The 14,330-nt window shown below is 46.0% G+C and overlaps 1 protein-coding gene across 10 annotated transcripts in view; it reads right to left on the minus strand.

Annotated features, from left to right (window-relative positions):
- The window catches only part of AUTS2 (activator of transcription and developmental regulator AUTS2), a 523,712-nt gene that overhangs the window by 16,461 nt on the left and 492,921 nt on the right, over positions 1 to 14,330 (minus strand). For 5 of the 10 annotated variants that reach the window (XM_015880952.2, XM_015880953.2, XM_032448367.1 and 2 more), the window contains 4 exons: positions 4,635 to 5,112; positions 2,809 to 3,062; positions 1,756 to 1,997; positions 1,274 to 1,318 (listed from right to left, as the gene is read on the minus strand). In XM_015880952.2, the coding sequence (XP_015736438.1) occupies positions 1,274 to 1,318; positions 1,756 to 1,997; positions 2,809 to 3,062; positions 4,635 to 5,112 (1,019 nt within the window). The remainder of the gene's footprint in view (positions 1 to 1,273; positions 1,319 to 1,755; positions 1,998 to 2,808; positions 3,063 to 4,634; positions 5,113 to 14,330) is intronic. The other 5 variants (XM_015880957.2, XM_015880955.2, XM_015880954.2 and 2 more) reach the window with 4 other exon arrangements.

A 14,330-nucleotide genomic window follows, 5' to 3' on the forward strand; every position in this document is an offset into this window, starting at 1 on the left:
GGTTTGAAAACAGTATCCAGCTGAGGACTATTTCAATGTTTCCTACTTTACACATCAACGTTTGTGCTTCCTTTCTCCAAGATGCATTTACTCATTTCCCAATTCCACGTTCTTGCCCAAATCAACATCCCACATTCAGGATAATCTACCCCTCTTAATCCATGATAAAGCTACACAAACAAGAGTGCAGTTTCACAAACAGTGATGCAAACAGCAGCGTGACCCTTCTGAGAGATCATCCTCAGCTTAAATGTTTGCCTCGTACTCCCACAGGTGTGATCCCACAGGCACTCACACCCTACACACTTAAACAAGGTGTCAGGAATTAATGGGACCGTTCACATGTGCTACAGGCATCAGTTATGAGCAGGAACTGCGTTTAATCAGGACAGCAGAAAGCATCACACCATCACCTTGACTGTTCTTTTCACCCAGTTCCACTTCTAAGCAAAATCAACACATGAAGCCAAATGCTTTGCGAATTTCTGAATGCTGATGCAGTACTCCTTCTCTCATCAAAATATCCCTACTGGGTTTAGAAATTCTTGTCCAAATGAACAAAATACCCTCCTCTGTTGGTATGATGAAGGAAATGTCACCCGCATTTTAACAGCAAATGAGTCAGATTCTAAACCTTAAGAGCAGCAGCTTTACAATCAATATGAAGAATGAGTTCATCTCAATAAATAAGGTTTTTGGTAGCTCTGAGATAAGCATGTCAAGTGCGTAGCTGGATCGTATTGCTGCCATCAAACAGAGCACAACAAGCCCAGTGGGTCAGACTGGCTTTTGAAATGGGAAGAGTAAGACAAGCTTTCAAATTTTATAAAACAAAATAGGATATATTAGAATAGCTATTAGATTACCCATCCCTGAAGGGTTGGGGTGATGGTTTGTTGTTTCCTTTCAGATTTCTCAGGGAAAATATCATTCTTAAGTGTTTTTGGCACCACCGGAACACAGTGATGAAAATACTGCTCTGAACTGCTTCGTGCTACAGTCACCTCTCGTCTCATCTTTTTCACAGCAAACCTGTCTTCAGCAGTGTATGAACAAGAGATCTTTTGACTGGAAAAGCTGATACTGCATCTTTATCAGAAACAAGCACCATAAAATGCAAGCCTTCAAAAGCCAAAGCGACCAAGAACGATAATGGTAAATCCTGGAGTGATGATTAGGGAGAGGTTCGACACTGTGCCATTGACTGAGTGGTGATCCCAACCCACCACAGAAAAGCAATTAAGTCAGTTTTAAACAGAGTAATAAAACTCACACTGTGACGGTAGAAGGGGTCAACTTTTGTAGGGTATTTGTCAAACTGCAAAGGGATCAAAGCACAAACTAGTTACTTTCTATTCCGTTGCTTCGTTTCTGTTGGTAACACAGACTAATTCCCTATTATTTGGCAACCAACAGAGAGGAAAAATAGGCAGAAAATGAACTCCCAGTGAAACTGGTTTGAGTTTTTCTCCCTTCAATGTACAACAAGGTCTTTATGAGCCAGGAAAACGGAGGAGGCATCAGAGTGCATCACTCCAACCAGCAGGGATTCCCAGGCACGAGTCCCCCTTTGGCCAGCAGCCTCATCCCTCTGCCCCCGCACTGCTACCTGGACCTATCACACACATGACAGCCATAGGGAAAGGACCGCCCGTCCTGTCCTCCCCAACCACACCTGGGCAGCACATCACTCCTTCCCCACCGCCTGGCAAATGTTCATAATAAAGAATAGAGTTGTGCTCTACTTATCCTCACATTTCTGCCTGGGGTACGCACCATGGGCGGTGCTGGCGTCGGCATGATGGCAGTGGGTGGGATGGCGTGAGGGAAAGGCGTGAAGGTGTGCTGGTGTGTGTGTTGGTGTGTGTGCTGGTGCTGGTGCTGGTGCTGGTGGAACTCGGTCCTCAGGTACGGCGGTGGGCCCAGGGAGGCCCCACGATCCGCGCTCTGCGAGGCCAAAAACCGCGTGTTCAGTTCCTGACGGAGAAGATCTTGTTCTGAAATACAAAGCAAAGCGACCTCTGTTGAGCTCAGGGACTTTTCCAGACCCTGTGCCAATTTCTGCTGGCTGCGGTAGTGACATTCTATATTAAGTTCCCTCACAGTAAAGCATGACACAGTACAGATTAAGAAAGCTCCCCCAGCTCTTCCCAATAGGCCACACTGAGAGAAGAAAGCCTCCAGTTCCCCTCTTTCACGGAACCTGCCTTCAGGTTCTCCTTCAATTCCTGGATGCAAGTGGGCAGTGCAGGTAAGTTGAAGTCAGGGAACAGAGGGCAGCCACAAACGCAGCTCCCCTGCTTCATGGACATGAATTATGTTACTGAAGCATTGATGAACCTCAGTATTCTTCCCTCAGATCCCCCTCAGTGAGCCAGGAGGAACTGACATCTCCCCACAAAATACAACAGAGCATATTTCACTCCACTTCTATCTGCTCCCCACAGCCCTGCACATAGCCGACCTCAGGAGCACTGTGTGCACAGCCACCAGACTTCCCCCTAGCCAGGCTGGCTGCAGGGAAGCAAGGCTGAGCACAGACCCCAGCTACAGCACAGACATCTGCTACAGCCTTCACAGATTCTGGGTGGCCCCATATGAACTCTGAAGTGGTTTTACCCCAGGGAGCAGACACAGAAAAGCACAGGCTTCCAAAAATCTTCATTCCCGGGGCAGAAGTCATTGGGAAAGTCTGGGTGGGTTTTGGTTTTGATATCACCCCAAATCGTTCAGCAGTGAGTGCCCCCTCTACCCAACCAGCAGAGGTTTCCATTGCCACACTGGGGCCACGATCTATCTGCCTCTTACCTGAGTAAGTGCTACCAGCCGGGTGTCCTGGAACCTGCAGGGTCCCTGACGTCAATGGAGGTGGAGGAGGCAAAGCCGTAGGAGGGGCAAACATATTGGGGTGATGTGGGTGTGCAGGGGGCTGGAGGGTGGGCGTGAAGGTATGCAGTGGGCTGTGGCTTGGTAAAGAGAGGGGGAATGGTGAGGCGGAGGGGTGGTGAGATATGTGTGGAGGGGGAGCCTGAGTCTTGGCAGGAGTGCTGCTTCTGCTGCTGCTGTTAACAAAAAGAAAAGCAATTAAGCATTGCACAGAAGAGAGAACAGCTCTAAAAGCACACGTACACTACCCCAATGAACTACGCACGGCTCACGATAAACCTGTCACTAATAAAAGTAACACACTGCAAATACAAGTTATTATTCTTTGAGACACTTCTTTCTCCAACCTCTCCCTTACTGAATATCTTTTACTGCCTGTGGCCCCTCTACACCAAAGCCCCAGGACACATCTCCCTCCCTGTAAGAGGCTGAGATCCTGTCCTCGACAACACAGGCACAGCACACAAAGGAGTAATCAGCTCTGTGCATTCATTATTAATTATTGGGTCCTTTCTACATGACTGCTTCTGATTCATGTTTTCAGGCAAACTGATGTTGAGCAAACGAAGCTCAACATCAGTTGATCGCTGCGTTAATAAAAGTTTAATTTCTCTGCTATGACTCAGAAAGATGGAAGAGTGGGGAAAACATGAAATGAAGTTGGGAAGGCAACAACAGATAGATGCTTATTATCCTGTTAATGACTCTCCTTACCCCCACAGTATCAAGAGAGAAGATGAATCAGCAAAATAAATACCCAGGATTATACTGGTTGTAATTTTTCAGGTTTCATTTCTTAGCAGGGAATGTTTACCATATAATCACATGGTGCTTAATCCCACTTGTCAATATTTCAAGTAATGACATGTTTTTATTGCAGTGGATTCTGAAGACGAGCCGCACCAATTTGGTTAAAAATAAATCCAATTCTTCAACAACAACTCCCAGTTTTAGTCAAACCACGAAGCATCCATATACTGGTTCACCAGGTCAGGAGGGATGCCATGTTCCTGCTGCAAGCTCAGATTCAGGGAAGGAAAGGTGAGGCACTGCTGAGAGCACCGGGTTGCCACAGGGGAAACCTGAGGTCTGTGACTTACAAAGACATCACGAGCTCCTGGGAACGGGTTGCTTAATCCCCGTTAATTTTGTTATCCCCCTACAAAAGGTGAGGATTATCTCTGTGTGGCCAAGTGAGGTGAAAAACACTGAGGACTGCAAGGTGTTGTCAGTGCGGGAAGAAATTAAGCCTGAATGTCATCAGTGTAAGCCTATGCCAAGCTGTCAGCAGAGCTAACAGCAGCTGCACTGTATTTCTTGCCCTAGGGCATGTCAGTAGTTGGGGAAAGCAGAAGAGGTTTACAGGGAGGCAAAGGTAAAAGTCGGGAGCCTTCTGAGAACAGCTCAGCCTGCAAGAACTGGGATTTGCTTCCACTGGCCTATGTTGCATGAAATCCCCTTCAAAAACCTGAGTGTGCAAGGACAGGAGGGATAAACCAAGGCAAATTAACAAAGAGCTTGAGATTACCAAACACTGATGGGAAAATAAAGTGATTCTGGCTCATTTTAGGGAAGAATTTGAAGATGAGGGCACAAATCCCCCTCAATTTCTGACAAATGGGGTGCGATGCGCTGTCACCTCTACCCCAATCCCCCCACACTTTCTCCAGGCACCAATAAAGCATCACCACTGGGGGCAGCAAGTTTGCAAAGAGACAGCACATGGGCACACCTGGCTTTCCACCTACCTTAAGCTGTTGAGGCTTAAACTGCTGCTGTTGTAGGCAGAGAGCGGCTGCGAGAGGCTTTGAGCGGCCGGATGGGGTTGCACTGCAGGGAGGTTGGGGTGGGCTGGCTGCACCGGGGACTGCGGCCGGGGTGGGTGCTGCACAGGAGGCTGCGGTGCGGGTGGACGGGTGGGTTCCTCCGGGGCTGCAGGCAGCTGTGGGGCTGGTGGTGGGGCTGGTGGGGCTGGAACCTCCGGCCGTGGGGCGAGCGCAGGGCTGGGGCAAGGTATCTCCGGCTGCAGTTCCAGCTGGGGCTGGGCCAGAGGCTGGGCCACCTGAGGGCAGGGGTCTTTAGGCACCACGGGCTCAAGTATTGGGTCTTTGCTGCTGTCCTGGCTCTTCTCTTGGCTTCTCTCTAGTCCTGATATTTTCGGGACAGCTGGACCCCTAGCACCAGGGTCGGCATTTTCAGCGAGTGTACTGAGTCCTAACTCTTTATCTGCAATAAAAGAGAGACAGAACAGATGAGTGTGTATTCACAACGAATATTGTTATTGTTCCTCTATCATCACTCCCTCACCAACCCTCTAAGGGAGGAAATGCACTGCGAGCTCTGCGCCTTATTACACAAATCTGAAACATTAAAATGTTTACTGGTCAGAAAGCAAGGCTTCCTTGGTTTGGCTGGTCATGGAGAGACTGGTTTGGGTCCTCCAGCTGTGTCTCTTTAATACTAATGACTGCTATTAAAATTACAACACTTGCTACACTGGAGTTCTGCTCAAGGGGGCGTCACAAAGACCTCCCACTTCAATCACGCCCCCAGACTTCTAACAATGAATATTCTGTAGAATGGTTTGGGTTGGAAGGGACCTTTAAGATCAACTCATTGTAACCCCCTGCTATAGGCAGGGACACCTCCCATCAGACCAGGTTGCTCACAGCCCCATCCAGCCTGGCCTTGAGTGCTTCCAGGGTGGGGGCAGCCACAGCATCACTGGGCAACCTGTTCATCTGATGAGTGACATCCCTCTGAGCACGTTCAGGGGGAACGCTGCCAAGACAGGGTTGGAAAAGTCAGCATTGGCAGCTGCTGCGGGAATTGGGAGCGTTATTTACGTCAATATTGCATAGCGATGGTGTAAAGCGGCACTTACAACTTTGGCAATTAAAAGATGAAGCATATGGGAAACACATGAGATTTAAAGGGCCTGGGGACAAGCACCCAGGTTTCCAAATCATCTTCAGACAGAAAAACTTCACTCATTCTTCTGCCAATTTTAAGGGCTAAAATGAATAAACGTATAATAAATTAACATGCGCTCAGAAATAATGGTTGACAGCTGCATTGGTCAAACCTTGATGAGAAGGAGAATAAATATCTATAATGTAAAGCATTTCTCCAAGCCACAGACAAGGTTCACAGCATCTGCCAACCTGCACAACATTGGAATTGCTGGAGAGAGTCGGTCAGGAACGTATCAAAGACTCTTCCTCATTTGGGTTTCTCATGCAGCAAACTACGCCCTTATTAAAAGGTTTGCAGGCCCTGTGTGACAGCAGCCCAATGGAGACTGCTTTAAAGGCTCGTGAATAGGAGATGGGACAAAAGGGAGGTGCAGGAGAGAGACAAACAAGTTTTGTCATTAGAAATTCCCTTTGAGTCGAATACAGTAGGTCGGGTGGTCTGAAAACCCAGCTGAGGTGATACTTCCGAAGCTACAGGGAATACCTTGTGCTTGCTGCAATCATTAAATCTTTCCATTTGATATCTTTAGAGTCTCTGGTGTTTGTAACATTTATTCAGCACAACTCACTGCTGGGAATGCAGCTCCTCCTCCCCCGGAGAGATGGGGTGAGGAATCTTGTCATCTCCTGGGTATTCTTTGCTGCTGCTGCTTACATCTTTATTACACAGCCCCTTAAGTCCCATTCCTGTTAGTTCATCTCTTAGAAGATGTTGCATTCAGTAACATAACATTATTCCAAGCATCAAACCCTGAACATCTGCACACCTTCCCCCTCTCTCAGTCTTACACCTCTGCATCTATGCATCCATCCCAGGATGCTATCAGATGTCCTGCAGTCTCTCTGTGCCTCCTTATATTCTCCACATGCATCCCTGTAATTAAGCTGCATAAATGAGTTCCTCATCCCACAACTTTTCTTTTGGGAGCTGAAATCCCACATCAGTGATGAACACAACCAACCTCGTGTTTCGTATGGAAGGCTCAAGTCCTCATCAACAATACTTCACAGCCATAAATACAAGATCACTATTTTCCTACCAGCACATCACGTATGAGGGTTGACTGACTCACAAAAACTAAGGGGAAAATGTCCTTCGTGCCCCTATGACTTCATTTGATGGTCGTCTCCATACTTTGCTTTGGACAAATAACTGTGATGTAACTTCTGTGCTGGCAAAGGCTTCCCTTTTTCCACTGGGCTGCTATTACGTCCAACAGCAGACAGTCTTTTAACTGAGAAAGGAATAAAGCCGCAGTTCAATGTTCTTTGAAGGGTGAAGAAAAACACTGGCTGAGCTCATACCACCCAGACAGCACATGCAGCTTCCATTATCTTCCTTTCCTGTTTTTCCCTATGATGTGTCTTGAATCTGAAATTCCTCTGTTTTTCACTTAACACACAAAAAGTGGGGCAGTTGGTGCACACCATCACAACCAATACAGGCAGTCCTAACTTCTCTGAAGTCAATGGGAAGCAGAGAACGTACACCCCACTGCCTTGGGATGACACTTCAATGTGTGTCCTACATGACTTGAAATAATTAATCAGATTTAAGTACATTTCATATTGATTGGACATCAGTCAAAGGAACATTTGGATAAATAGAGGCAGATGACAGAAACTATTACTGCAAAGGATGGGGAAGATCATTGGGTGCACCAGCCAACACGTACCAGGAAGGCCCCAGAGCACTTCATCTGCTGTACTGGATACAGAATAATCTGCTAAAAACAACGCTTCATTTTTAGCACACAGCCATCTTTCATCCTAATTTCCAAGGACACTAACAAAGTATTTGATTATGCAAATTAAAAACACGCATTTGAAAGTGTGTTGCAAGCAGCTCTGTCGTCTGCTGATATCAATTATCCCACGGTAAGCAGGTATTTAGTACAAGTGAATAGCAAGACTTGTCACACACTTTGTACTTAATTATAAAACAGAAGAAAAATCATTCGGGACAAAAGACTTTGCTACCTCCTGTTAGAAGTGTTTCTCTTCTGCCTGGCAATGGATTTAATCGTCAACAATAAAGTTGCAGATCAATGAGAAGAAGCACTTAATGGAATTGCACAAGATGCTGACAATTCTTCAGTCACTGAGCTGCTGCTGGCCTTGATTTGAGAGTGTGGAGCCCTCCAATATTTCACATGAAACGATCTATTTCAGCCAGCTGTTACACAGAACACGGGCCATAAATGTAACCCCTATATCCTGTATGCTGTGAGTATAATATTAAAAGCACTTGATGTTTGATATTTTTTCAAGGCATGTCTTTACTTAGCAAAAAGGAAGGGGATATGGCTTTCTAAAGGAAAATGAAGTGCAAAACTCTTCTACAAATCACTGCATTTTACTTAATAGGAAAAAAAAACTGCATCCATCTGTAGCATCCTAATGGAACCTAACAGAAAGCAACACCGTAACTCAATCCTGCTTCGACCTACATGTGCACACATAGGCACAGTGCGCACAGTTCACTCCCAACAGAGATAATCTCTTGGTTTCCCAACCTCTCCCAATAGGTAGAGGTAAGTTACTCATTACTTGTGCAGCTCTGAAGCAGTCACTTGCCAGATACCAGCACCAGAGTTTATTAATGTGGATTTTTCCTGAACAGAATGTAAACTTCCCCCGTAGGAAGTAATGCTGACAAATGATTTGGGGGCCATTCTTTGATAATAAAGGGTTTGAGCACATCAAGCCTTCGCTTCTTGTTTCAATTTTGTGCTTTAATTAAAGAAGTACAGGGCCTGTAATCACAGCATTTGTAAAGCGCACCCAGGCTTGCAGAAACACAGACAGCCCCTTCTACACCATGACAAGGATCCACCTTTCCCACCACTGATTTTTCCAAAGCAGATGTAAAACATTTGCAGATTAAATAACCTGCCTGGCACGTGAGAGCTCATGCTGATGTCTGCTAAGACTGGATGACTCCCAGAAACCGGAGACTTTCTTCCCCAGCTTTCTAAAATCACAGTAATGCACCACGGACCTGTTAGGTGCATCAATCTCATCTGAGTAGTGTAAAGTTATCGCCCATAGCAGCACATTTCTACGCACGTCATATGAGAATATTCCTTCCACAAGGTTTTCATTCCTCACCTTTTAATTCCACTTGGTTCTTGCCAGTTTGTCAGAGACTTCTCTGTAAGTCATCACCATCCCCCATTCCTTTAGAAGAGCGTTATTCCCTTTTATCTCCACTGCAAGTTTTTCAGCTCCTGGCTTCCCACCCTTCCTTCCTACAAGTTCACCCATGTTCCCAATCCCTTCCCATTCATCCTCCTGCTGCACCCTGTAGGTTTCTGCACCACTGCCTCACACCGAAGCAGTTCACCCCTTTCCCATCACTCACCGCTCGGTTCCTCAGCTCCGTTCCACGTCTCCATTCCGAGCCAGCTGGGGCAGACCTGGGGAAGCTCTGCATTAAACCATCTGCATCACTGCCCGCTGCTGGTCTTGGCTTGTCCCAGCTACTGCAACGTGTCCTGTTGAGGCCTGTGTGTTCTGATTTAACACGCACTGCCTCAGGTATGTCTAGACTCAATCCCTGCTCTCTCAGATGGATGAGGTTTCTTCACTGTTGAACAGCTCTAACAACCCTACAGCATGTGTATGTGCTGCTGCTTGCCCTCCTGGCTTTTACACTGACCAGCTCGGGGCACAAGGACTTCACACTTGAGCAGCTCTTAGACCAACCCTGCATTGCAAAGAGATGATGATGAAAACAACCCAACTCCCTGCTTTCCATTCTTCAGCCACGTTTTACTGGTGAGAATCCTTCGCTCCAAGGAAAAACAGGGAACAGCGAGGCTTCACCATTCCCTCCAATTATCAATAGGGATGGGACAACCCTATCACCAGATTAGCTTCAACACAGGGGTTGGGAAGAAAATGGGGCTTCACTGCCAGCCCCCCTCCTTACAATCAGTTTGCTCCAGCCATGTAACTGCAGTGCTCTCCCAAACACTCAGCCCACTCGTATGCAACAGGATTACTTCAATAAGCTTGAATAAAACTGGCTTTCAAAAGCAGCTTGAAAAGTATCACCTTATGAACGCTGATCGAATGTAGCCTGACAGCTCAGTTTAATATATGAAGGACAAAAAAGATCAGTGTGGTGTGTTTATATAGAAAAATAACACATTTATTCCCCCTGAGAGGTGTCATACCCATAACTCACCAGACACATAACACCGTTCCCTTTCTGAATTTCTTCTTTAGAGCCAAGAATTTTCAATCCTGATTTTAAAGGCACGATGTCAAGTTCAAACACAGAGCACAAAACCACAGCACCTCTCTTGTTAACACCAAAGCAAAGCCCAGCAGGAACATGGCAATGCACACTTCTAATTGCAACTGTTTTGGTCCTCTGTGTCTACAGGAAAACTCCGCTATACCTCCAAACTGCAATTCCAACGCTCATGTGTTTCTTAGCACATTCTCACACTTGGGCACAAGTGGGGGTCAAATCATTGAATAGGTTTGTACATACAGTTGTAATGTCACTAAAGCCTGCTTTGTGCTTCAGACAAGGGCTGATAAAAGCTTTTTCCCCTGTAGCTAAACATGACTGCGTACCACATTCCTCCCAAGTAAGACAGTGAAAGACTTGAAAGAGTTTGTACTAATTAATATAGAAAACAATATAAAACCAAGAAAAAACCACAAGACCATCAGCGGCTCTTTGGCATGCACCAGTTTTGTTTTTACCCCGTTTAGTAGCATTCTGTGAACAGGAATGTGATGTTTCATTGAAGCCTATATGATAATTCAAGAACTGAAACATATTCGGCTTTTTTATTACAACCATTTATAGAGGAGCATCATTACCTCCTGCATAACTTGGTGCAGGTAATAAGAGCCTCTCATGGTCTGAAGACCTTTATGATACCTCTGCAAGGTGACCACAGAACTACTTGAAAAGGCTTTCTTTGCCTTGACATCTTGTTTTCATGACCATGGCTCTCCCCAGCCTGCTCTTGACATCTGCTGGATATCGACTGGCTTGCTCCAATTACTTGAACTCCACGGACTGCAGTTGGATGGCAGCCCTCCCAGTCACTGAAACCTTATAAACAAACGGAATGAAATCTATTTGCTTAAATCAAATTAATTTCCAGACACGGAGGTGGGGTGATGACGGGAACCTGGCAGGTCTCAGAGAGATGTCATTTTGTGCCAGTCAATCTGTATGAATGTTATTTGCAATCAGAAAGGCTGTGCTGCCCAGCAGCTCTGGTTTCACATACCTCGGGACAGCTGGGGGCCTTCTGGTAGGAGAAATTTTGGTACAGCCAAATGTCCCATTATATTCTAATTGCTCCACACAACATGAGATGCTTTCACAGAATCAGACAAACAGCTTTTGCATTTACCCATGACATGGGCTTTTTTTTTTTCTTGCAAAGGAAGATTTTGCAAAAGGGTGTTTTTGATAGAACTACTGACTCACTGAACAGTGTCTGCCCTCGGGAAGACCCAGAGGAGCAATGTGTGAGCCACCATATACCCCCATGCAACCAGAGAAGTCTCGTTAGCCTCCCTGATGATCACCTTGTAAGGTGCAACAAAGGTCTGATGATGCTCTTGGGGACATCACTCCTATGACCATATATCCCTCCTGCTTGAACCGACTTCAGTGAGCACAATTCACTGAGGACAATGAAATTTCTGGCTCTATTTTTTTATTACAAGGTCAAGGGGGAATGGTTTTAAACTGAGACAGGGGAGGTTTAGGTTGGATCTTAGGAGGAAGTTTTTCACCCAGAGGGTGGTGACAAAGTCACCAAGTCCACAGTAACACCGAAACAGCCACACATCCTTCTGCTATAAAGATAATTAATTAGGTAAGACATGAAACTGACATCACCGTGTCCTACAAATGGAAGAGACACAACAGCAGGGTGTAACGCTGGGGGCTGAAGACAACGCCGACTGCTGCGGGGCTCTTTTGAAGTTAAAAACCCAGGAATTCTCTATGAAAACTGCAATCTTTAGTCTATGTGTGCTCCAAGACATCGTTTGAAAAATGTCCAACGCTCCGAACCTTTGTTTTGATTCATGTTGAGCCGTGCTGAGGCTAATTATTATCCAGCAAATGGTGCATTCAAAGACTCACGTCTTGCACACAGGGCTCTGTGTTGTTACCTCCACGCTGCAAGGAACTGTAATTCTGAAAGGATTAAAAGTTTACCGGCACAGCCATGTAAAGTAGAAAATGAATTGTTCGCTCTTCTCATCTCTGTTTGGAAATTAGATTACAGGCTCCAAGTGAGCAGAAATACAGAATGAGGCAAATCCGTGTGATTAGCTCACAGGTGGCCAGTGAGCCTTTTCTATGCTTCAAAGTCTAGCAGATTCCCATTAGCTGCAATAATAAAAAGAATGTGTATTTATCCTTCGGCCCAAACCCTGCCCTGTGCCAACACTGCTACCTGCTGTGCTAATCCTCCAAACTAATATAATCATCCCCAATTGTTATTTCATAAGTTTGCTCAGCTGTCACTGGGGATATACAGTACATGTGGCACAGATCTGCACTGCAGACGGTATGAGGAGCACATTGCTGAGCTGGGACAGCCCCAGCTGCCAGCAGCCTCTCCCTGCTCTAAGAGGAAAGGCCTTAAATGTGGAGAGATGCTTCATGCCATTAATTGGGAGGCCTTCCCCTAAAGACACCAACAGGAACATGCACCACACGTAAGGTCAACTGTTTAAGTCACACGCGATGCAAAGCACCAGAAGACCATTTAATTCAGTATTTGCTCTTTTGCACTGAAGTCAGTGGGACAATGTACACACACCGTGACCATACTCTGCACACAACCACAGCACTTCCAGGCCTCTCAGTGTAGTGAGGGTCATTCCCCCTCTAGCAAACTGAATCCCCCTCTAGCATCCTCTGAATCCTCCTATTCTCTCTCCCTTACCATTAAGCTTCATTAAGTAGCCGCACAAGTCAACTCACAATTACACCAGCAGGCACAGTGTGCCCAGGTGTGACACTGCATGGCGAGCCCAGGAATCCAAGAGCAGCATGTGAACTCTGCAACCAGCACGTCAGATCCCTCCTCCAGCAAAGCAGCTCCTTGCCTTCAGACAGCTGGCAACCTCAGACCCACAAATTGCAGCCTAGGAGTTTCCACATTATTTGCATCATCTCTGATGGCCTGGAGATGCAAAGCAGCAACGCCCTGTTCAACACAGCCTTGTCTGGCCCTGCAGCCTGGAGCAACAACCTGGAAGTCTCCCACCTAGCAAAGGTGAGCCATGGAGAAATGACTTTGCACTGTTCTGTGTTCATTTTTATCTCAACAGCTGCACAACTTACATTCCACTTGATTTTCTTTATCTGTTCATCTCCTCACAGGCTTCTGATGAATGACAACATCCCTCTCTGGACAGCGTTGCATTGTTTGCTTGACTTCCAGCAGCTTAAACTCCTGGAAGCAGGTATTGGTGATGCACTGGGTGCAAGCAATTTGGGGTTTTGGAGAGCTGGAATGAAAGGGGGTCCAACTTCTCTCCTCCCATCACTCCCAACCAGCAGGGCCATGCCAAGCCCCCAGCCCCCCATCACAGAGCACTGGGTATTCTCCTAAGATTACATCAGCAAACTGCCACGGTGTACGTTTCCCTCTTAATTCCAGTAATTTAAAGCAAAATGTTTGAATCTTGGAAATTAACCAAACCAGAAGGAGCTGATGTAGGTAATTAATGCTAGCTAAACAAATAGACATACCGGACAGATTTTTAACCAACTGGGATGTAAATATTTTTTACTTTTGTGGATAATCTTACAGTCAAATCTGTTCTACAAATACCCACAATAATCCCTTTTCCTTTTTTCTCCCCTTTGCTGCACGCTCCATGTGAAGCAGTGGAAATGTTCAGCAGCTCAAAGTGGAAGCACTTCACAGCAGTTTTGGTAACTGGTGTTCTTCCACATTCAGGAGTCAACACAGCTCACCCTGCTGTATCACGACAGCCTTTACACCTCCAAAACACAGAACACGACCCGAAGCTTCCTCTCAGTTGAGGTTCTCATTTGAATCTCTTGCTGTCATTCAACAAGGTGGTGAGGTCGGCCTTGGCGCAGAGGCAGCAGGAGAAAAGCCCATTTCCATAACCTGCTTTGTTTCAAAGGAGCGGAGAGCCAGCCCTGCAAGCTGTCGGATGCAGACAGCTTTACACAAACGTCCTAAAATCAATGGGGCTGCAGATGGCAGTGTCGAACAGAAGGCTCAACGCCTTGCAAAGTAAATTAAGAATAGGCCCATCTGTAATGTGAAATATCCATCTTGGTGTGAGGGGAACCTTTACAAATAGCATTTATTTAACTTCAAGAAAGAAATGCTTTAAAATTAGAAGGAAAAAAAATCATTTTCAATTTATGGCGTTTTCAACTGTTTTCGCAAGGGAGACAAAACTAGAAACAAACATTTGCTGGGTGTTGGG

This window comes from Coturnix japonica, chromosome 19 (assembly GCF_001577835.2).
Source record: "Coturnix japonica isolate 7356 chromosome 19, Coturnix japonica 2.1, whole genome shotgun sequence".
Lineage (NCBI taxonomy): Eukaryota > Metazoa > Chordata > Aves > Galliformes > Phasianidae > Coturnix > Coturnix japonica.